Below are 23,404 nucleotides of genomic sequence, written 5' to 3' on the forward strand. Positions count from 1 at the left end.
TTGTCCCCTTCCACCATCTAGCACTAAGGGACAGCAAGAAGGCCTTCACCAGAACCCACATACCAGCTTGACCTTGGATCTTCCACTCTCCGGAACTGTTGGGAAAATTTCTATTTCTAATAAATTACCCCATCTCAAGTATTCTGCTACAGAAGCACAAAACAGACTGAGACACCGTCCCTGAGGAAGCATAGATGGGACTTAACTGTCTTAAATATGCTCAAAAACTAAAAGAAATAACAGTGTTTTAACAAATAGAGAATAATAACACAAAGATAGAAACTATTAAAAGAAAGCAAAATTTTGAGCTGAAAAGTACAAAAATTGAACTGAAAAATTCATTAGAAGGTTTCAATAGGAGATTTGAACAGGGAAAAGAATCCACAAATGTGATGACAGGTCAGCTGAAACAGAGCCTGGGACACCTGCAGGATGCCCTCAGGAGGACAAATACTCGTCGGTAATCCCAGAAGGAAGGGGGATCGAAGCAGAAAGAATCCATTAAAAAAAAAATTGAAAACTTACCACATTTGAAAAAGACATGAATCTAGACATCAAAAAGCTAGACCATCGCCAAGAAAGGAATCAAAATGGCATGCAAGAAGAAAATCAATTAAACCACAAATGAGGGGGCTGAGGGTGTAGCTCACTGGTAGAGCACTTGCCTAGCACACGCAAGGCCCTGAGTTTCATCCCCAGCACAACCACACACACACACACACACACACACACACACACACACACACACACAAATGAAGGCAATAATGAAGAATAAATAACACTCACAGAAAACATGGCAAAATGACAGAAGTGCTTCCTTAACAGTAATTATTTTAAATGGAAATGAATTAAACCCTCCAATTAAAAAGCAAAAGTAGCCAGAATGGAAGAAAAAAAGAAAACAAAAAAGGCATGAACCAACTCTATGTTACATGCAAGAGACCAGCTTTAGACCCACAGATACAAACAGGTTAAGAGTGAAAAAAAATGGAAAAATACAATCCATGCAAATAGTAACCAAAAGAGTTCTGGGGTGATTATCAGACAAAACAGACTTTAAGCCAAATTCGCTACAAGAAACAAAGGCCATCATATGTCAACAAGTTAATCCACAGGAAGACATAACAATTATAAATATACATGCATCTCACAAGAAGATCCAAAACATATGAAGCAAAACTTGACAAAACTGACAGGAGAAATACATTTTTACAATAACCGCTGGAAACTTTAATACTGCACTTTCAATAACGGACAGAAGAACTGGGAAGATTAATTAAGGTACAGGGCTGGGGCTCAAAGCCTAGCATGCACGAAGCCCTGAGTTCAATCTCCAGCACAACGAATTAACAGTGATGATAATAACCACAGAAAGGGCAAGAGGCTGAGGCAACGCCGCAAGGCCAAGAGACCTGACACAGAACATCCCACCAAGGAGAACAGAGCACCGTTTCCCAGTCCACATGGAACACTCCCCAGGGCAGATCATGTATCAGGGCTCAAAACAAGTCTCAATAAATTCTAAAAGATCACAAGTAGTCAGAGTATTTTCCCTGATCAATACAGATGGAATTCAAAAGCACTGAAAGAGATAAGATACTTAGGGGAAAAAATTAACCAAGATGGTGAAAGCTTACACACTGAAAATTCAAAACACTGTTGAAAGAAGTTAAAGACCACCTAAATAAATGGAAGACACACTGTGTTCACAGACTGAGAGACGGATTACCAAGATGACAATGCTACCCAGTACAAATTCAAATCCGACTCAATCCCTATCAATCCTAACAATGGCTTGCTTTCTCTCCCCGACTCACTCTCTTTCTCCTCCTGGCTTTCACACTCTATCTAGCACGCCCCCTTTCTCTTTTCTTTCTCTTTTCCTCTCATTTTCTCTCTTACCTGCAGGGAGACACTCTGTTTGCTTAATAAACTCCCTTATGTGGGGAAGAAAAAAAAAAAATCCTAACACTGTGTTTTGCAGAACTGGATTAAGTTGACCTTTGAATTCATATGCAATTTCAAGGAGCTCCAAACAGCCTCCAAGAACAATGCTGCCCGATTTACAGTTCCCAGTTTCGAACCACACTACACAGCAGTAGTCAACACAGTGCGACACCTACATAAGCAATGCACACAGATCAATGGAGAAGGAAAAAATGTTCAAAAATACACAAACCCACAACCAAGTGACATCTGACAAGGGTGCCAAGTCCACTCCATGGAGAAAGAAGTCCTCTCAACAAATGGTACTGGGACATCTGGCTAGCACATGCAAAAGACCGAATTTGGACACTTACCTCACATCCTAAACATTTAACTGCTAATACTGCAAAAACATTTAAAGAAAACAGAGGGTGAATCTTCACTACCTTGGACTTAGCAAAGGTTTATACACACACACACACACACACACACACACACAACCACAAAACATAATAAATAGATAAAATGAACCTCATAGGAATGTAGAAATTTTGCACAACAAAGAACAAGCTCAGAAAAGTGAAGAGAGAGCTGGGGTGTGGCTCAGTCAGAGCACTTGCCTAGCAAGCAAAAGGACCTGGGTTAGGACCCCAACACCTAAAAAAATAAAATAAAAAGGAGGAGGAGGAAGAGAGAGAAAAGAAAACCTGGCAAGGTCAGCAGAGCACAGCAGGTGGACCAGAGAGGAAGGAGGGAGGGAAGGAAAAGGGCTGGCAAAGGAGACTGAGCAAAACGCCATGTGCGTGTACAGACACAGCACGACACCCCACCACTAAGGACAACTTCAAGGCACCAACAAAAACATGAATGAACAGCTAACCTCAAGAAAGAAAGCCTATCGAATGGGAGAAAGTGTCTTCAAATCTGAGAGGTGAAACTTCCCAGATAAAATCAAGACTCTCACAAAACTCAACAACAAAAAGACAAATGACCCGATTAAAAAGAGGGTCAAGACTTGAGTACACATTTCTCAAAGGAAGTCACGGAAGTGACAATAAGCACATGGAAGAAGCTCGATATCCTAAGTCACGAGGGAAATGCCAGCCAAAACCACAGCAAGTGGGGGACAGCAGGTGAAAGTGGAGAACCAGCGGAGAGGCCTGGGCACTGGAGCCCTCCCGCGCGGCAGGGAAGGACAGCCTGGTGCGCAGGCCCGCGCGGCCTGCAGCAGGCAGCACATGCCCACTGCGCTCCTCCCGTGCATGCACCAAGAGAACTGAAGAGTGCGGATGAACGCTCACGGCAGCGAGGCTCACCAGTCAGAAGGCAGAGTCAAGCCAACAACCAGCAGATGGAGGGCCAGCAAGAGGCGGCACTCTGGACTACTGGCCACAAGAGGAAAGAGACACCGGGACACTGACCCAGGGGAACCTGGAAAGATACAAAGGGGCATGCACTGCATGACACATTTATACAAAGCCACAGGAAAAGAAAGCAGATGGGGTGGCCATGCTGCCGGAGAGGGGAGGTGACTATCTTAAGGGCAAGGGATTTTCTTTACGATGCTGAAAAAGTTCTGGAACCAGTTGCAAATGGTTGTCATCCAAGACTGTGAACACGCCACATATCGTTAGACTGTGTTCTTTAAAAGGGTTAACTTTATGTTACATGAATTCTACTTCAATAAAAAGGTTTTTGTTTTTGGGTGGGGGTTGTGGCTCAGTGGTAGAGCGCTCACCTAGCATGCATGCGGCCCTGGATTCAATCCTCAGCACCACATAAAAATAAAATAGAGGAATTGTGTCCACCCACAACTGAAACAAAAAATATTAAAAAAAAAAAAAAAAAAAAGAATTTTGTTGTAATGTTAAAAGTTCACTGGAGGAAGGAAAAGCAAATTGAAGCAAAAAGACTAGCTGGAAAAAAAAAGCAGAAAAATGGATCAATGACTGAAGATGTGTAATAAAGGAAGATTTTGCTCTTTATTGCTTTTTCCATTGCTTAAACGCAAATGATTCCAGAGTGTTTGCTTATGGGCAAAACTTAGCAGAGAGAGATGATGATGCAGGGAAGAGAGACACATCGCACAAAGGAACCCATTCCCTGACCCCACCACAGGGCCCAGACACTGGTCTCTGAACCAAGGAAGATGGCAAAGATGGGGGCAGGGCACGCCAGAGCTCCCCTCTAGGGGTTTCACAAGAGACCTGGAGGAGGGGTGGGGGAAAGGGGTGTGGACCTCTAGGAGGGTGAGAAGGGGACCCACGGGGAGGGGAGGGAGGCTGCGAGTGCAGAGCTGAGCCTCTGGCCATGATCTGCAGAGCTCGGAAAGGCCACGGAGGTTCCAACCTGGCTTGTGGGCGGCCAACTGTTAGAAAGAGCACCAGGTCTACGCCAGGCAAGTGGAGAGCAAACCAAGCCGTTTCCACTCTCCAGCAAAAAAGGCTGAGAGCAAATGGGGCCCAGAGTGAGGTGGGTTCAGAGCTGACCAAGGACAAACCAAGGCCAGCGGCAAAACTGGCCACGGAGGTGTGAAAGCTGCAAGCCAGGGAGCAGAGGCCACTCGCGCCACCACTCAGTCAGGAACAACAGGGACAACAAAACACAGGTCAGGGTCTTGAGTTGCTTCTGGATGTTGCAAGTGACCAGGTGGCCAAGAGCAGCAGCTGTGGAGAGGACAGCAGGGACACAGCCTGCAGACACCAGTGTCAGAGGGACTGGGCATTCTGAGAATGATGAACGAAACCTTCGGAGTGTGAGGGAAGAAACAGTGAGTCCAGCATGACTTGAGACCTCCGTTTAACTGACAATGGAATCGTTTATGTCATAGGATATGATCTGAGGAGTAAGACGGCTGGGACAATCTGACTCTCTGAGCTTCCATTTCCTAGCAATGCAGTGATGAAAGGAGGGACAGGAAAGAGCCAGCCCAACGTGCTAAACAGCAGCATCGGAGTCTGAGATCATCCATCGAACCCAAAGCCAACGAACTGGTTTCCGAGGCAGAGGTGACATTCGCATCTCCAGAGGTGGAGGGAAGCAGCGGGCAATGCATGGCAACATACCTTGGCATCCCCGTGACGCGAGGCGGCCCCAGGGTGAGGCGCTGGCTCCACGTCCTCAGAGCTGTGCTGCTTGGATTCGCACTTGCCACCATAGGACTTCTCTCCTCTCTGAAGAGCCTGCAGCCGGCAGACAAACTTGGTCTTCCAGGCTCTGAAGTCGGCTTCGATGCTGCCATGTTTGCTTCTGACCACATCGCAGTCCCCATCCCCTCGGGCCAGCACTCGGCGAGCACCAAGCATCCAGAGCCACTTGTCCACATTCTTCCCAACCTGCAAAAAAAGAGAGAGATGGGCCAAACAGCATGATGAAGGCCGCAGGCCTTCAGGCTGCCTCAGAGCCCAGGGCGTGCGGCACTCACAGGGCTGCTGCTGCAGAAGAGGGAGCGGCAGGCCCTCCAAGTCCACTCTCCACCCAGAGGCCACACTCACGGCATACTCTAACTCTCTGCATGAGCTTTGAACAAACAAACGCTTTCAGTGGACAAAGTGCTAATAACAAAAAAGAAGTTAAAAACTGCCACTGTAAGTCATGGTCAGGAGGAAATACTCATCAGCAAAACAAATTAGTTCCCAAAACATAACAAAGCCTGTGGGGCCAAAGCCCAGTTAGTAATTGATTTGGCAAGGTAATCAATTTGGCAAGACTCATGATTTCAAACACTCAAAATTCACTTCCCTTTGATATGAAGCAATTAAGCAGTTAAGCTGAGGCAGAGTCAGCAGGAAGCACAGCCAAGAGTGCAAACCTCGAGAGCTTCCCGAGCCAAGGCGCTACATGAAATATTCACACATGCATTTACTCATTCTTAGTCTAATGCCTTTGAAAACAGGGAAAATCTACACTGTAACACAACAACTGGAAAAAAACAGATTACAGCAAGCTCAGCCCCCAGCATCACATTCCACCTGACGCAGGAAAAGTCAGGCAGGGCCCCTGAGGCAGAGGCAGGAGCTCTGGCGACCTCGCAGAACCTCAAGAGTCAAGAGGCTCTGTGGCTTGATTTTTTAAAGTACAATCAGCAGGATGCAAATGAAAAGGAACCAAGTTAATTTCATTTCAAAAAAAGACACATGAAAACAAAAATACGTAATATTTTACTACATAAAGGGCAGTGAATGTTTATTCTCTATTTTCCTTTAAAAATTAATGAGTTAAAACTGAGTTCACCTGTTTTAAGAGTTAGCTTGGGTAACAAAGGTGATTAGCAGCTGAGAAAGTCCAAAGACTCAATGATTTTCTGTCTACAAGGTCTCCAGGGGACAGGAAGCTCAGACTGACTGACATGAGTCTACCCTAGACACCAGATGGTGTGAGGTACGCTTTATTTGACAAAAAATTATGGACAACCCTCTATACATCAAGTTTGGGGTGGGGGGCCACCATAAAGAATAACATAAGAAATTTACTGTTAAGTAGCAAAGTCTGTAGATTATTTCATGTTCACATACATATGTAAGAGTTGCTGCTGTTTTAAATGGAAAGAGAACTTACACCTGTACTTTAACACAGACCCACCTTGTTGAAGTGGCTTGGGTAGGCAGAATTTCCCAGGCCAAACACAGCATATCTCATACCCTTCAGGTAAGTTCTGCCAAATCGAAAGTCACTGGATGCCTCTTCTAACCATTTGCAGAACCACTCTGCACCCTCGGTTGGCCGGCCATCAGTATACGTGGCAACCAGGAAGGCACAGACACTTGAACTAGTGACCTGACCAAGACAGAAAGTTTCAGAAGGACGTTCAAGGTAAAAATCATCCAAGAAAACATTCACGATACAGACGTTTCAGTGAAGAAGATCCTTTGCTAAAGGCTGGCACTCCTGTCACACTATCTCTAAGGACAGGGGCACGCTCATACACACTGCTTATTCTCCAAAGGACCCCTGCGCACAGGGAAGCACACCAGCCTGGCTCCTGCAACACCTCTCCTGGCTCTTCTCCACAGACTCCATTCCAGTTTCTACACTATAAATTCAATCATCTTTATTTTGTCACACTGGAAACAAAATCCCAGTCAGTCAGGGAAGAAAACACAGAAAGGTCTCCTAGAAATTACTTGAAAAAGTAATGCAATAAAAATTAAAAGTAAGGAGCTGGAGTTGTCGCACAGAGGCAGAGCCCAGGCTCCACACAACCTGGGTTCTGTCCATAGCATCTAAAACACAACTTTTTGTTGTTTGTTTTAATTTTGAGACAGGGTCTCACTAAGTTGCTTAGGGCCTGGCTGAGGCTGGCCTCAAACTTGCAATCCTCCTGCCTCAGCCTCCTGAGTCCCTGGGATTATGGGCCTGCACCACCCCATCTGGCAAAAAACCAACTTTAAAATGTAAAGCAACTCCACACTTGGTCCCAAGGGGAAAGAAAGGAGCCTCCCAGCCCTGCTAGCCCAACACCTCGCCTGCCTGTCTCTTCACAGTTTCAAGTCATGAGGTCACACACTGGTTACATGCTCTAATGCACAATTAGGAACCAAAGTTGGCTAGTAAGTTTCCACAAATGATTTATAGCATATCCAAGTTCATCTCCACCCCAATATGTTTCATTGTGAAGACAGATGGACAGAGTAACAACCAGACATTTATCCAGTAAAGGGCTAGCCAACTGTAGCCCATGGGCCAAATCTGTCTTGTGGGGCTTTTTACTTTTGTTTTGTTTGTTCTGGTTTTGGAGACAAGGTCTCACTGTGTTGCCCAGGCCTGCCAGGACCCATGGGCTCAAGTGATCCTCCCACCTCAGCCTAGCGGGTAGCAGGACCAGCAGTTCCATGCCAGGCTTTTTAATAAACTCTCACTGGAACCGAACTCACTTTTCCATACTGTCTGTGCCTTGATGGTAGCTGCATGGGACACTAAAGAGACTAGCTTTGAGTAAGTTTGTCTCCAATCTAAGTGCTTAACACTAGCAGAATCAGAATCACCTGAAGCACTTGTTAAAAACAGGCCCACACCCAGGATGGAACTGGTGGGGCGGGGCTAGGACCTGGGAATCTGCATCTCTACCAAGTGTGCAGGAGATGCTGGCACTGCTATTGTGGCGACCACACTCTGAGACCACTGCTGTAAAGCAGTCTCCTCACTGGGCTTGAGTGCAGGGTGGGAGGAGAGGAGAGTGTTACATGTAAAGCAATTAAACCCTCACCAATACTCACTAATGCACTGAGGGCACCCAGTTAGAGACTGCTGCCTCTCCAAAGCCCACACCCTTCTGCTCTTGATTGATCTAGTCCACCTACCCAGGACCGGCACATGGCACACCACTTTCAAAAACAGCCCTCCTTTGAGGAGGAGATTCAAAATACAAGGGAAGGCTGGGCAAGGTGGCCACACCTGTAATCCCAGCAGCTAGGAAGGCTGAGGCAGGAGGATGATCTCGAGTTCAAAGCCAGCTCTAAGCAACTCAGTAAGAGCCTGTCTCTAAATAAAATAGAAAAAAGGGCAGGGGACACGTGGCTCAGTGGTTGAGTGCCCCTGGGTTTAATCCCTGGTATCAAAAAAAAGTCTCTTTCAAGATACAAGGGAAGGGGCTGGAGTTGTAGCTCAGTGGTAGAGCACTTACTTGGCATATGTGAGGCCCTGGGTTCAATCCTCAGCACCACATATAAATAAATAAATAAATAAAATAAAAGATCCATTGGCAACTAGAAATTATTAAAAAAAATACAAGGGGAGGAGGGGCTGGGGTTATAGCTCAGTGGTAGAGCACTTGTCTAGCACATGTGAGGCACTGGATTCAATCCTCAGCACCACATAAAAATAAATAAGTAAAATAAAGGTATGTGTCTATTTACAACTAATAAAATTTAAATGTTAAAAAATAAAAGGGCTGAGGTTGTAGCTCAGTGGTACAGCGCTTGCCTCGAATGTGTGAGGCACTGCGTTTGATTCTCAGCACTGCATATAAATAAATAAGAAAAAAAATCCACTAACAGCTGAAAAACATTAAAATGAAAAAAAAAAAAAAATACAAGGGAAGGAGGGAACGTCAAGCTCTCCCACCCCTACCTCGGCCCGGGAGCATCCAACCCAAGAGAAACAGGCCCCACACCAGGGCAGAATCACGTCCTACACTACACAATCAGGGCTTGATTCATACTGAAAATTTAACTGGCTGAAATCCCCTAACATGAAAAAAATCAAATTTACTCTGAAGATTCTATTTATCCCAGATGTCAAGAGGCCAATTAAATTTAGAGTTTTTATTGAAGAAAAAATAAGATGACTACCAACCTCTTCTGCCAGATGATCGTCTGGATCATAGTCTTTCAGATTAATAACTGCCACAGGCAGATTCAGGGAGGCCACAGCTTTGGCAAGAACCGTTGCAAATCCCTAGTAAGAAAAAAATAAAATAAAATCATCCATGAGCCAAACAAGCAAACTCCAGGCCTAGTGTTCCCTATGAAGGCCCTGCTGAGACTGAACCTGCTGTGGCACACACAGCCTGGCATGCCTGCTCTCTCAGGTGCCCTCCTGGAGGCCACCCCCAGGATGGCACCACATTCCAGCTGCTCCACCCACCAGAATGAGACATGATGTGTACAGAGGAGGGAAAACAAGCAAAAGCAGGTTAACCGAGAGAGCCCTGAGGGACTCCAGGTCCCACAGAACCGCGAACCGTAACACGGAAGCGGGAGGACTGGAAGCGGGAGGATCGCGGCAGCAGAGAGCAAGGCAGGGACAGCCCCGTGAGGTCCAGGAGCTAAGGCAACAGTGACCCCCACCCCAGGCAAAACCCTTGCCAGCTCTTCCCCAAGCAGAAAAACCAAGGTGGGGAAGCTAAAGTTGCTCCCAGACTCTGGCACCCCAGGAAAATCTCCTCCTCCTCCCAGCCTGGTAGTCCAGTACCCAACTCCCTGCCTGCCAGAACCGTCAGCTAAAACTGGCTCATTTACCGGCACTACTATGCCAGTTCTGGTTCTGGGCAAAATTACACAAAAGTGACCTACACAGACATGGTCCTGGACCTCAAGCAGCCTGTGCTCTAAACAACTAGAAATGAGAAATAAACAAATATAATAGAACAAACTAGAAATGAGAAAGGAGCAGACCAGATGGTAATAAGCAGCACCATGGAGGAAAAATACCCAGATGAGGGGAGAAAATGTGGGACTGGAGCCAGCAAGAGAGCTGGCATTTTTATAAGAAGGTCAGAACAAAGAGAATATTGAAAAATAAGTATTTGGTTTTGTCACCCAGTCCGGTGTATGCTAATGAGATGGCTCACTGAGGACCTCAGGTGGTTGCAGGACGGGGGCTGGTAGCCAAAAACACCAACCACTTGAGTAGGGATTAAACTCAGCACCCTCACCACTCCAGCTGCTGAAGCCAAGTCTGATCACCAGTGGCCAGTTACTGACTCTACTGTGCCTAGCTAGTGAAACCTGCAGGAACACCCTGCAGCACAGCAGGAGGGGCTCCCAGGTTGTAAAACACACTGAGGCGTGTGCTGGGAGGAGGCAAGCCCAGAGGGGTATGCAGGCCTCCAGCCCCACCCCTGCCTTTTCTCCACAGGGCTGTTCCCAAGTTGTATTCTTTATAATAAACGGGAAAAAGGTTAAGTCAAGCAATTTGAGTATCATAAACAGTTCTACCTTAAGAACTCCTCAAGTTCCTCCTGAAAAGGGATTGTATGAAACCCCAAATTTATAGATGAGACTTGGGCCTGGAGTCTCCAGTGGGGACAAACTTGTGAACAAAATCCTTAACCCTGTGTGATTTAATAACTCCTGGTACTTAGCATCAGCAACAGAGAATTGGCCTGGGAGAAGAGCAAGGAACTGTGGTCTCAAACACTGCAAGTGGCCTCAAAGAGCAAGTTAAGAGAGAGGTAGAGGGGCAAGCCAGGAGGGCATCCCCAGCAGCAGGATGTGTGAGTGCAAAGACGGAAAGGGAGAGGCATGCCTGCCAAGAGATTAGAAAGGCTGGAGAGGGGGGCCAGGAGGCACGGTCAGAGTTCATGGGCAGTTACACCAACAGAAGAGCCCCCTTGGCCACTGAGAGAACACTGCCACTTAATCTAAGTGAGCGAGGGGGTCACTGCAGGCCTTTAAGCAGAAGGGTAACATGCCTCTACTTAAGGTTTTCAGAGTGCCACTGCAACAATGGAGTAGAGAGTACACTGGAGTCAAGGGAGGGTGAACAGCACTGAATCAAGGAGGCCACTGGGGACAGGACAGGGTACGGTCACAAAGGAACAGCGCCCTGGACCACTGAGGCACAAATTCAGGTGGGGAGACATATTCAGAATCCGGATCAACTCTAAAAATAGACAAAACAGGACTTGCCGACAGATTAAATAATGTGGGCTCTAAGAAAAAAAGTGAAGTCTAAGGTTTTCATAGACTACAAAACTGGAAAGATGAAGCTGCCATCTACTGAAATGGTAAATTCACAAGTAGAATAGATTTGGGCAAAAGTCAGGAAATCTGAGCATCTTGATTCGAAGATGCTTGCTAGACATCCACATGAAGATGAAGCCACACCTATTTATCTCCATGTGTACAGCTGCTTCCACACTACATCAGCAAGTTGAGTAGTTGCAACAAAGACCATATAGTTGGCAAAACCCAAAATTATAAGTGAAATAAAATATCTGACCCTTTACATAAAACACTTGCTAACCCACAACCTAGTAAGTAAAATTAAAGCCTGCAAAAATAAGATCCTATATGGAGTAAAGTGAGCACAGATCAACACAGTCTCAAGGACCACATTCTGAGACTCTCTAGAGTCATGAAGATAAAGCAGGCTGAGGATGTAGCTTAGTGATGAAGTGCTCGCCAGGCACTCACAAGGCCCTGGGTTTGATCTCCAGAGCTGAAATAAACACATAAATAAACAGGGTGAGGGGTAAGCAAATGATAGGAAGGAAGACTAACCTTAGTAATGTAAATGGAAATAAAAACAAAGCACAACACACTAAAAGCTACTTGAAGAAAGGTTTTTAATTACTAAGAACTGGTCCTGTAGCTAATATGGCAAGTGAAATAAACCCTGAGAATTGCTCAGCAGCAGGGAGTCTCCAGAGCACAGTGAGCACATGTGCACTGCAGACTAACTGAACAGCTCACAACACAGAGTAAAGAAACTAGAGAGCCAGGGCAGTGAAGCACACCTGTAATCCCAGTGGCTCAGGAGGCTGAGGCAGGAGGATCACAAGATCAAGCTAGCCTCAGCAACTTAGCAAGTCCCTGTCTCAAAATTTAAAATTTTGCGTCAGGATCAGAAAGAGGATTCGAGATTGTCTGCAATTTTGAGCAAGATATTATAAAAATCGAATTAAAAAATGTTTTTGTAACTAAACACAAGATAGCGGAAATAAAACATTCAGAAAAGATTTGGAATGGAAATCCAAGAACCCAGGGTGAAAAGAAGGTTACAAAAAGTATGAGAGACTCCTTGGGACAGAAGACCAAGCAAAGGTCCAACTTCTGGCCAACAGGAGTCCCAGGAAGAAAGACAGAAAGTGGAAGAGAAAGAAATCACCCCTAGAAATTTGGCAGAATTAATGCACAGTCTTCAAATCAAAGAGTATTCACAACAAAAATGGCTGAGAAAAGATGCAACCTATTCTTTCCAAAAATTTCCAAACATCAAAGACAAAGAAATGATCCTAAAAATTTCCAGAAATGAACAACAAAAAAAGTAATCTACAAAGAAATATGGAAATTCATCTTCTCATCAACAACACCCCCCACTGGAAGATGATGTAGCCATATGTTAAGGTTGTGAGGATGAAGTTTTGAATAGTATTACACACTCAGCTAAATATGTGAAAGCAGAACAAAGAAATGCTCAGAGGGCACAGTTTTAGGTGGACGATGGCCACCTGACCCATCCCAGTCACTGACATCTGAGGATTGTGTGGATAACTAGTACAAGGGTCCAAAACGTTTTTCCATGGTTGATAGATCAAGAAACACCACATAAGCAGGTTGTAAGTTAAACAATCTTCAGAGGAATTAAAAACAAACAGCTAAAAAAGTTCTGGGTCAGTGGGGTGGATGCTCTCTGGAGGGTACTTTTCATTCTGAACTTCCTTTGTGCCTGGATTTGTTACCATCTGGAAGGATTCATTTGTTTTTTTAAGAAATTTAGACACGCACAGAAAGAGGCTCTGAACAAGATCTTTCATGCGTGACATGGAAAGGACTCTGTTTCCGCTTCTGGTATGCCTTTCTGCCTTTCCTCAGGGTTCCCACCTGTGCTGCCTGAGGCTGTCCTGGAGTAAAAGACAAGGTGCTGATAACCTAAGATGTATCATTCTGAGTGACATCCACAAGAGGGCAGTGGAACCTCTTCAGTAGCATACACAAAGGTGTCCTTGATTTTTTTTATAATTGTTTTTCATTCCAGCCCTTAGAATTTTTTTTTTTTTTTTTTTTTTGGATACTAGGGATTGAACCCAGGGGCACTCAACCACTGAGCCACATCCCCAGCCCCTTTTTTAAAATATTTTATTTAGAGACAGAGTCTCCCTGAGTTGCTTAGGGCCTCCCTAAATTACTGAGGATGGCTTTGAACTCAGAATCCTCTCCTGCCTCAGCCTTGCGCAGCTGGGCTTACAGGAGCACACCACCATGCCTGGCTAGCATCTTTTCCTAGAAAGCACTTAATAGCTGCAACCATCATAATGAAGAAGCAGGTGTCATTTAAACACGATAAGAAAATGTGAAGTGACTCCCAGCTTTGTGTATGTGATACGCATGTATTTCCATGTCCATCTTCAACAACTGATGTTATTAGAAATCAAGACACAATTAAACAGATGAGTGAACTGTGACAGTCAGGCCCGCACTGCTCGCTACTGCTGTCACCCCCTTTTTACTATACCCCAGTTCTGGACCCACACATCAGTCAGGAACTGGAACTCTCTACAGCGTGCCAAGGCAGAAGCAAACTTCAAAACAAAGACCCTTCATGACAGTGACCACCAGACACTATCAATCAGCTTTAACTGAATGCAAGAGACGAACCCACCCACCCAAGCCATCAGAAAAGAAAAATGTATGATGGAAATACAGGGGGGAGGTGACTGAAGATAGGAGACTAACTCAGCCGAATGCCAAAGAATACATGTCAGAAATTTTCTTTAAATGTCAAGAAATCAAAGGGAAAGCATTATATAAAGTTCTCACCTTTGCTGTACCAGTCTGGGAACCATAGAAAATCTTCACTCCAGATACGAAGATTTGCTTCTTTGGAAGGGTGGTATAACCATTTGTCATAAGATCCTGAGTTGCTTTTGGAATAGATCTCTCCTGTGACTTCTTGACCTTGAAAATAAACAATCCATCAAGTTTCAATCTTTTCCCAACTTCAGTATGGATGAAGATTAACACAGATACTAACCCACTTTATTATTTTCTTAATCTTTCTGGTTGCACCCCTCAAGTATTAACCTCTTAGTGTACCTAAGTCCTTTAAAGATGAGACCCACATTTTTTAAGACTAATGATTCCCATTCTATCCAGGGTAAAGTTACGTTGGGGTTTCAAAACTACAAAATCATTCCTTGCTATCCGATATCTGAGGGGATTTGGTTGCAGGAGCCCCCACCAATACCACAATCCAAAGATGTTCAAGGCCCTTACACAAAATGGATTAGTACTTGCATGTAACCAAGCACATCCTCCCATATACTCTAAGTCATCTTTAGATTACTTTTAATACCCAATACAACATAAATGTTGTACGATTAGCAGTTACACTGTTTTGTTTAGGGAATAAGACAAGGAACAAAGTCTGTTCCTCAAGTATTTTCAATCTACAGTTGAGTTAATCCTATAGAACCCAGAGACATGGAAGGCCAACTGTGCCTACTTTTATCTGCAATATGTTTTAGTGGAATAACAGTAGAAACTTTTTTTTTTTTTTTGGATCCTTAACTAGTGGGATGGAGAGCACTACTGCTGCTTAAGATTTGTTTTTCTTATAAAAGAATTTTTACGAGAAATTTTTCATTACTAAAATCTCCCTGTAGCTGGGTCTGGTGGCACACACCTGTAATTCCAGTGACTGGGGGTAGAGGGTAGCTGAGGCAAGAGGAGCTTCAGCAATTTAGTGAGATCCAGTCTCAGAATAAAAATAAAAAGGAATGGGAATGCAGCTCAGTCGTCAAGTGCCTCTAGGTTCAAGTCCCAGTGCCCAAAAACAAATAAAAATCTGCTCTAATTAGATAATAGGACAATAACGTACTCTCTAAAAACCTAGAGGAAAAAAAATTAAAGATATTAGAAAATTTTTAAAAAATTAAAGATAGAAAATAATAAGAGACCAGGAGGTCTGTGACAGACCACGTGGCTAGCCTGCACAACGGGCCAGGATTCAATCGCCAGCACAGAAATCAACCCGAAAAAAGAAAAACACTAGAGACCAAACACGAATGCGACCGAAAACTCCTGTTGGCTTTTCTGTGTTTTTCTGAAAGGCTCAGAAAATCTGCACTCTAAATTCTCTGCAAACCCTGAGCCAACAAACCACATTAGAAGGACAGGAAAAGAAGAGCGGCCCCGCCTGCCTTTTTCCCACTGTTGTGGTCGCAAGCAGACCTACTGTTCTCAGGGGCGCGGGCCTGGGACCCGGGGCCTCGGCGTGCCCGGCCAGCGCCGCACCACCGAGCCACGGCCCGCCCCACTCACCTGCCTGCTGAGCACCTGGACGCAGATCCACAGGCCGAGGCCGACAGCGAAGCCCAGGTACAGGTAGAACCTGCAGGTCCACAGCGACGGCAGAGCGGAGGCGGGGTCCCAGGCGTCGGGAGGAGCGTCTGCATTGAGAGCGACACGCGCGGTTCTGTTCAAAGCTGCAGGAGGAGCCCGCCCAGCCGGCCCGCACGTTCAGGAGGCCCGTGGAGGCCCGGGGTGGCACCGGAGAGGCGCCACACGACGCCCGCGACCGGTCCCCAGGGCCGCGCCGCGCGCAGGGTGCGCGGGGAGCGCCCGAGGCCTAGGCCGGACGAGACCCCGACAGGCCGGCACTCCGGTCCCGCGAACCGGGCGGCGGGGCCGCGCCTTTCCGCCTCGGAAGCACGGTGTCCGGGCCTCACCGGCGGCCTCCAAGGGCAGAAGCGGGTCGGGCGCCGCGGCAGCCGACGGCCTTCGAGGGCAAGACGAGGCTGCCTGCCCGGAGGTCCGCCCGCCTCCCCGCGCCTCGCCGCGCCCGGCCTCACCCATTCTCCTCGGCGCCCAGGCCCTCAAGCCCGGGGACAGCCGGTCCTCAGCGGCGGCGAAGGCCCGAGCTCGCGGCGTGGAGAGGACCCCTGTCGCTCCCAGACACGCGGGACAGCGGAGGAGAGAAAGAGGCGGGCCCCGAGCAGCCCGCGGCGCCGGAGAGGACGCCGGCCGCGCCGGACCCTGCCCGGATTGGCTCAGACGGGGAGGGGGCGGGCCCAGGGGAGCACCGCCCAGCGCTCCCGGCCACAGGGCCCAGGCAAGCGCTCCTGTTCCTGCTCGGATTGGCTCAGGAGGAAGGGGCGGGCCCCAGGGAAACACCAATCAAAACACGAGGCGACTAAGTTTGGTGAAAGCGGGCGGGGTGGGGAGAACCGAGGGAAGAGTATAAAAAAATCACAAGAGGCGACGTTACATGCAGTGTGTTGACGTTTGGGTCCCGGTCCGTGACTGTTAGGAGATTCGGAGCGTTTTGGTTAATGTCGTTGCACGTACTGTTAAAGTATATATACTTAACTAAGGCTAAAATCATAGGATGATTTGCTTTAAAATACTTGAACAAAAAAGTGAGGAAGGACATAACAAGCAGGCGAAGTGTCCCCATTTGTTGAAACAGGGGGCATAAGGGTCCATTGTTTTTATTTTTCCTCTATTTTTTTTCCCTTTGGGCGGGGAGTGTACTTAAGTGGTGGAGGGCTTTCCTAGCATGTACAAGGCCCTGGGTTCGATACCCAGCACCAAAGAAATCCTGAATAAGTTAAAGTGGGCCTGACCCCTGAACTCCGCGGAACTATGCAACGACAGTGCTACATTTCCACCCGGTCACTAAACTTAAGCCACTAGCCGAACAAATCTCACTCGGGGACGTAAAGTACGTCGTAAAAAGTCGCAGCGCGCAGGCGTAGTAGCTCGCGTCCCCACCCGACGAGCTTCGCCGGACGCCTGCGCAGTGTGCCTGCGGGGTGTTCAGAGGCGGTCGCAGGCAGGCCTGGCCCGGCGGCGCGCTCGGGGCGGTCGTTACGGTCGCGCGCGCCTAGGGTCGTTGGAGCTGGGCGCCGGTGGCCGCGAGGGCAGCCCTGGTTCCCGACCGCGATCTGTGAGCGGCCGCCATGTCCATCTTCACCCCCACCAACCAGATCCGCCTGACCAATGTGGCGGTGGTCCGCATGAAGCGCGCGGGCAAGCGCTTCGAGATCGCCTGCTACAAGAACAAGGTGGTGGGCTGGCGCAGCGGCGTGTGAGTGAGCGCGGCGGGCCGGCGGGCCGGCGGGCCGCCCCGGGAGGCGCGCAGACGCCCCGCGCCGAGCGCCGGGCGGCCTGGCCTTCTCGCGGGGGAGACGGGCCTTCGCGCGGCGAGCGTGCTCACGTGGTGCTCGCCTTCCCTCCGCAGGGAGAAGGACCTCGACGAGGTCCTGCAGACGCACTCGGTGTTCGTGAACGTTTCCAAAGGCCAGGTCGCCAGGAAGGAGGACCTCATCAGTGCGTTCGGGACGGACGACCAGACGGAGATCTGCAAGCAGGTAGGCCCGCCGGGCGAGCTCGCCGCCGCCGCCCGGCCCCGGCCGGCGTCGTGCACAAGAGTACCGGGCATCGAGCCCAGGGCGCTCCACCACTGAGCTGCACCCGCGGCTCTTTTTGGTTGGGAAACAGGGTCTCGCCAAGTTGCTGAGGCCGGCCCGGAACTTGTGGTCCTCCTCCCTCAGCCTCCCAAGTCACCAGGATAACAGGTGCACCAGCACACCCGCTCCCTTTTTTTTGAGACAGGGTCTCACTAAGTTGCCCAGGCTTGCCTTAAACTCAAGATCCTCCTGCCTCAGCCTCCCACCTTCCTGGGATTACAGGTGTGCACCACTACGCCCAGCACATCATTTTTAATAATACAGAATGGAAATGCTTTTTGCCAGAACTTCCAAAAATTAAATATTGTAATAATTCCCTCATTCTGCCCAGTTATGTATTTTTTCAAATGTGGTATGCCTGAAAATCAAATTTCTTTGCTGAGATTGCCCTTTCCTCTTCCTCTGCCCTGTCCTAAATCAGTGAGATTTTTGAAACACACCATGAAATCCAGTGTATGTTTAGGCAAAGCTCAAATCAATACCTGAATATCAGTGGACTGGAGAAGATGAGATTCAGTCTGTTATTAAGTCTCGTGGTCAGTTAACAAATAGTGTGTAGCAGAGCAAGGTATCATCTGCTTTGTCCCCCTCTTCCCAGCACCAGGTGTGGGCCAGGCCTTGTGCATGCTAGGCAGGCTCTCTGCCTGCCTCTAGCGGTTCCTGTTCGCCTCGCCACCTCCTTTTTCTTGAGGTATCGTCCCACTAAAGTACCCTGCGGCCTGGAGTCTTCTTGCCTCAGCTCCCTACGTGGCTGGGATCACATGTATGCACCCATGCCTGGCTTGCTTTCTCAAACTTGTTTTGTTTTTAGATTTTGACTAAAGGAGAGGTTCAGGTATCCGATAAAGAAAGGCACACACAGCTGGAGCAGATGTTTAGGGATATCGCAACCATTGTGGCAGACAAATGTGTCAACCCAGAAACAAAGAGACCGTACACTGTTATCCTTATTGAGAGAGCCATGAAGGACATCCACTATTCCGTCAAACCCAACAAGAGTACAAAACAGCAGGTGAGGAGGGGGTTGTGTTTTCTTTTTGTAGTGCTGGGGGGTGAATCCAGGACCTTGTGCATGGTAAGCAAGTGCTTCATTACTCAGTTGCACCCTCAGCCCCACATGAGCGTTTTTTAATTTCAAGACTTATATCCATGGGTATCAGTGTTCCTTAAAGGGATGGTTAAAACACAGGGGCTGCGTGGAAGTCACCCAGTAGGTTTTGTGGGGTGGAAGGGACAGGGACTGAGTTACAGAACAGGTAATTTGTTTAACTAAACTCAGATATACACAGGACTCCTATCTTCCTGTCCAAATCATACCTTTAAAGACAAAAGTTGGATTTTTGAAGGTCATTTTTAACTTAGACTTTTATGTTTATATATAATACATACACCATACAAGTCACCCTTTATAAATTGTACAGTTGAGTGGTTAATTTATAGAGTTTTAGCACCTTCCTTTCTGCCCTATTTGAGACCATTTTTGTCATCCCCCAAGAAAAAGTCTGGGTCATGTAGCTGTCATTCCCTATCTCCCGTGCCCCACAAGCCACTGGCCACCAGTCGACTCTCTCTCTCTGGACTTACCTGTTCTGAACATTTCAAATAAATGGAATCATGCACTGTGTGGCTTTTCCAAGGTTTTTCAGTGTTGTAGGAGGGACCCGAACTTCATTCTTTTATGGCTGAATAATACCCCATTATATAGGAATGTCACAGTTTGTTTGTCATCGGTTGGCAGACATTGGGTTGTTTTCACTTTGGGGTATCATGAAGACTGCAGCCATGGAATTTATTACAAGTTTTTTTGTGTGGACATACGTATTTGTATTTCTCTGTACCTCAGAGTGAAATTGCCGGTCTTCTGGTAACCAGGTTTAACCTTTTAAGGAACTGCCAGAACGTTTCAGCTACCCAGTTCACCACCACGTCAGGGGGCTCCGACATCCCCCTCCTCGATCGTGTTTGCTGTTGTCACCTTCTCTTAGGGCCATCCTGGTGCCTTCTTAAGGGTTTGATTTTCCTAGTATCTGAGTGTTGGAACATGTTTCATGTGCTTATTGATGTTTTCAGTTCTTGAGAGAAATATTTATTCAGCTTCCTTGCTTATCTCTTTATTGGTCATCATCTGTTGACAAAAGAGATCTTTAGTCATCCTGGATACTAGTATTTTATCAGATATAGAATTAGAAGTATTTTCTCCCATTTTGTGGGTTTTGTTTTTTTGTTTTTCAATTTCTAGGTAGTGTTTTTTGAAGCAGAATTTTTTTATTTTGATAAAGTCCAGTTTTTCTTTTTTCTTTTCTGTAGTTAGTTCTTCCTATCATAGCCAAGAGACCTGCTGCCCTCGTTCCGAGCTGCCGTGGTTGCATACTGAAGGAGTGGTGCCGCAGCAAAAGTAAGGAAATGACACTGTCTTGACAGGCTTTGGAAGTGATCAAGCAGCTGAAGGAGAAAATGAAGATCGAACGTGCCCACATGCGGCTTCGGTTCATTCTTCCGGTGAACGAAGGGAAGAAGCTGAAGGACAAGCTCAAGCCACTGATCAAAGTTATAGAGAGCGAAGACTACAGCCAGCAGCTAGAAATTGTGAGATTTGGATATTCTTGGTCCTTGCTTCATGGTACCAACATAGTTTATTTTCTAGGCATAAGTATGTAATAAACTTTTACACATTTCCAGAAGTATCATAAACTTAGAATTAACATATCAAGGTCTAAGTAGAAATTCATATGGATAAGCATAGTTAAGGTTTTTTTAGTTAAATTGTTGAAAATTAAAATCATGTTCATGTTCATTTTAGATGAGAAAACATGTTTTACAGTGAATCTTCTCTTATGGGGCAAAGAGAAATGAGACGAAAAGTTGGTCAACCTTGCTTACCACAAAACATTGTAGGGTTGTGTGTGTGTGTGTGTGTGTGTTGCTGAGGATTGAACCCAGGGCCTTGCATATCACTAGGCAAGCTCCGTACTGCTGAGCCATATCCCAGCCCTAACCACAGGACAGGGTGGAGATGGAAGTAGACCCCGTCTGCTGCCCTCCCTGTGGCTTGTCCATTGCACACAGAACTGCAGTGGGAGAGGGACTGGAGAGCAGTGTTTGTCCTCAAGGAAATCAAAGTGAGTTTACTCTGTCCTGTTGCTTACCTGCATGTGGTAAACAGCTGTGTTAAATGTTTCAGGTGTGCCTGATTGACCCTGGCTGCTTCCGAGAAATTGATGAGCTAATAAAAAAGGAAACAAAAGGCAAAGGTTCTTTGGAAGTACTCAGTTTGAAAGATGTGGAAGAAGGAGACGAGAAATTTGAATGACATTCGTCAGTCTCTTCAGCTAGAAAACACTAAAGCAAATGTTTTTGTTTCTGATGGCACTATTTTATTTCTGTGATTTGCCCAAAAAAAAGTGCTCAATTTGACATTTTCGTCTTGTGTTAATGTGTACATGAAAAGACTTCCTACATGAGTATGATGTGGGGATGATTTTGTTTTAATTTTAAATTGGTGTTCTAAACAAAAATGAAAACTCAAAGTACCGAAAGTCCAGAGGGTCATTTTGCTGCTGTCTCACACCTTTATAGCTTTCCAAAATGAAAGCTACTTGAGACAACGCTTGTGGCCAAAAAGTTAAGTTTTGTATATCAAATAAGTAAGATTATTTGGGGAATATGTCTTTATGACAAAACGTATTTACTGGAAAAGAAAACTGTCTTGTTTCTACGTAATACAGTCCATAGGGATAACTATCGTGTCAGTGAAGCTTGGATGACAACTTCCTGATTATCTGAAAATAGGTGTGTGATGACTGCAGGACTAAATGATTGTCATGAACATGCCGCCGTGACGTGGGTGATTCCTGGTGAAACAAAGTCATTTATTTCTAATTCTTAAAGTTATAATATATATTAATACAGCTAAAATTATATGTGATCAATAAAACTACTGTTATTTTTATTAAACTGCTTGTGTTTCTAGACAGCTGGCTAACTTTTTCTCTGTCTACACTAGGGTTGGAAGTTGTCAGGAGAATTAAATATGCTGGTGCGAACAGGCCTATTTGACAAACACCCGATAAACCTTAGTTAATTTGGGGGATGTAATTGAATTAAATTGTTTTATAGTATTTAAACCGATAAATGAATAAGGTGCAAGTTTTTAAAAATCTACTTGTCAAAAAAGATGCATGATAGAGTATAAGTTAAAGATTCACTGAAAATAAACAACCAGATGTATTTTGTTGAAAGCAGTTTTTATTGTAGTTGACAACAAAGAGCTCTTGGTTTGAACAGGTCCTGATTGGTGTTATAAGCACACAGTTCCCTGCCAGTACAGGTTGTCAGGAGTGTCCCATTCAGCCAGGACACTGGCACACACCTCTAATCCCAGCAGCTCAGGAGGCTGAGGCAGGAGGGTCACAAGTTCAAAGCCAGCCTCAGCAAAAGGAAGGTGCTAAGCAACTCAGACCCAGTGTCTAAATAAAATATGAAATAGGGCTGGGGATGTGCCTCAGTGGTGGAGTACCCCTGAGTTCAATCCCTGATACCCCCCACCAAAAAAAACCCTGCAGATTATAGAAGGAGTTGAGGCATACATTGCCCTGAGTTAAAACAATAAAGTATCTCTTAATGAAATTTATCCATAGAAATTATTGTGTAAAACTTGAGTGATAACTGCCTGATTTTTCAGAGATGCAGTGATTTTGGGGACCTCAGTAATTTTATTGAGCAAGCACTCTACTGCTGAACAACATCCCCAGCCCTAAAATAGTATTTTAAAAAGGAATCGTCACTACAGTTGAGATTTTACTTTGAAATTAAAATAGTTAAAAGGATATTATAGCTAGGTAAATAAATTGTCACAAATTAAGCAAAACAAGCAGATGGATCTTCTTCATGTGTTGGAGGGTGCGACTTGAAATATTCATTCTTCCCCTCCCCATAAGCATGCAAATAAATGTCATTCCATGAAACACCTATGAAAGGCTGTTCCCCACTCCACTTCCTGCCCTGCCGGCTGTATTACGATGGCAGATTGCTCAACCCTCCTGAGTGTCCATTTGTTTCCTCACCCACAAGATGGCGCTGCTCAAGTAAGCGAGCCGAAGGCCCTGTCAGAACATGGGACGGGAAGCTGGCGGTATCCAGACAGGAGGACCCGAGGCCGCTTCAGTGGCACAACTGGCACCAAAATCCAGGCTCCAACAAGTACTTGCTGTGGCTGTTTTTAGGGACAAGGCTGTCGGTCTCTTATCAGTTTTCTCACCTTTAAATGGAGAGAACACCTGATCTGTCTCAGTGAGGCTTAAGTGACACCCCTACCTAGGATGTGAAATAAGACCCCTAATGTCTCCAAAATGCTCCTGAGAAAACGAAGCAAGAATCCTTCTGAACCCTGCTGGCTGCAGGACCCCTGCTTGTGGGGAGTGCCAACTGCTGGACAGAAACCTGAAGGGCTCCAGAAGTCTTGAGGTGTGTCCCTGGAGCTTGAAGGACACAAATAGTGCCTCCTCTTGTCTGGACATGCCAAGGGCAGGGGCGGGAGAAGCTCCAGAGCAGCAGAGCAAGGCGTCCCCCACGGAACCGGGCACAGGTGGGTGTACCCGCAGGCCAGAGTGGGCCCTGGGGAAG

The 23,404-nt window shown here is 46.4% G+C and overlaps 2 protein-coding genes across 3 annotated transcripts in view; one reads left to right on the forward strand and one right to left on the reverse strand.

Annotated features, from left to right (window-relative positions):
* Positions 1-16,357, reverse strand: part of LOC306649331 (S-adenosyl-L-methionine-dependent tRNA 4-demethylwyosine synthase TYW1-like) — an 80,714-nt gene extending 64,357 nt beyond the window's left edge. For both annotated transcript variants that reach the window (XM_079120208.1, XM_079120207.1), the window contains exons 1-6: positions 16,163-16,357; positions 15,633-15,760; positions 14,130-14,267; positions 9,220-9,321; positions 6,508-6,702; positions 4,992-5,261 (exon numbers count right to left, since the gene is read on the reverse strand). In XM_079120208.1, coding sequence (XP_078976334.1) covers positions 4,992-5,261; positions 6,508-6,702; positions 9,220-9,321; positions 14,130-14,267; positions 15,633-15,760; positions 16,163-16,166 — 837 coding nt within the window. In that variant the 5' untranslated portion in view covers positions 16,167-16,357. The remainder of the gene's footprint in view (positions 1-4,991; positions 5,262-6,507; positions 6,703-9,219; positions 9,322-14,129; positions 14,268-15,632; positions 15,761-16,162) is intronic.
* A 737-nt stretch (positions 16,358-17,094) lies between these two features.
* On the forward strand, positions 17,095-22,018 carry SBDS (SBDS ribosome maturation factor). Its single transcript, XM_079120225.1, has 5 exons — positions 17,095-17,400; positions 17,554-17,683; positions 18,594-18,794; positions 20,204-20,368; positions 20,964-22,018. Exons 1-5 carry the CDS (start codon positions 17,273-17,275, stop codon positions 21,090-21,092), a joined length of 753 nt encoding a protein of 250 aa, XP_078976351.1. The 5' UTR covers positions 17,095-17,272; the 3' UTR covers positions 21,093-22,018.
* Positions 22,019-23,404: the final 1,386 nt, after the last annotated feature.

This window comes from Sciurus vulgaris (assembly GCF_902686455.1).
Source record: "Sciurus vulgaris genome assembly, chromosome: 18".
Classification (NCBI taxonomy): domain Eukaryota; kingdom Metazoa; phylum Chordata; class Mammalia; order Rodentia; family Sciuridae; genus Sciurus; species Sciurus vulgaris.

Coding starts and splice junctions, on each gene's coding strand:
- SBDS (XM_079120225.1), top strand. CDS start 17,273: ATGTCCATCTTCACCCCCACCAACCAGATCCGCCTGACCAATGTGGCG. Junction 18,795..20,203: donor ACAAGAGTACAAAACAGCAG/GTGAGGAGGGGG, acceptor CTGTCTTGACAG/GCTTTGGAAGTGATCAAGCA. Junction 20,369..20,963: donor ACAGCCAGCAGCTAGAAATT/GTGAGATTTGGA, acceptor TAAATGTTTCAG/GTGTGCCTGATTGACCCTGG.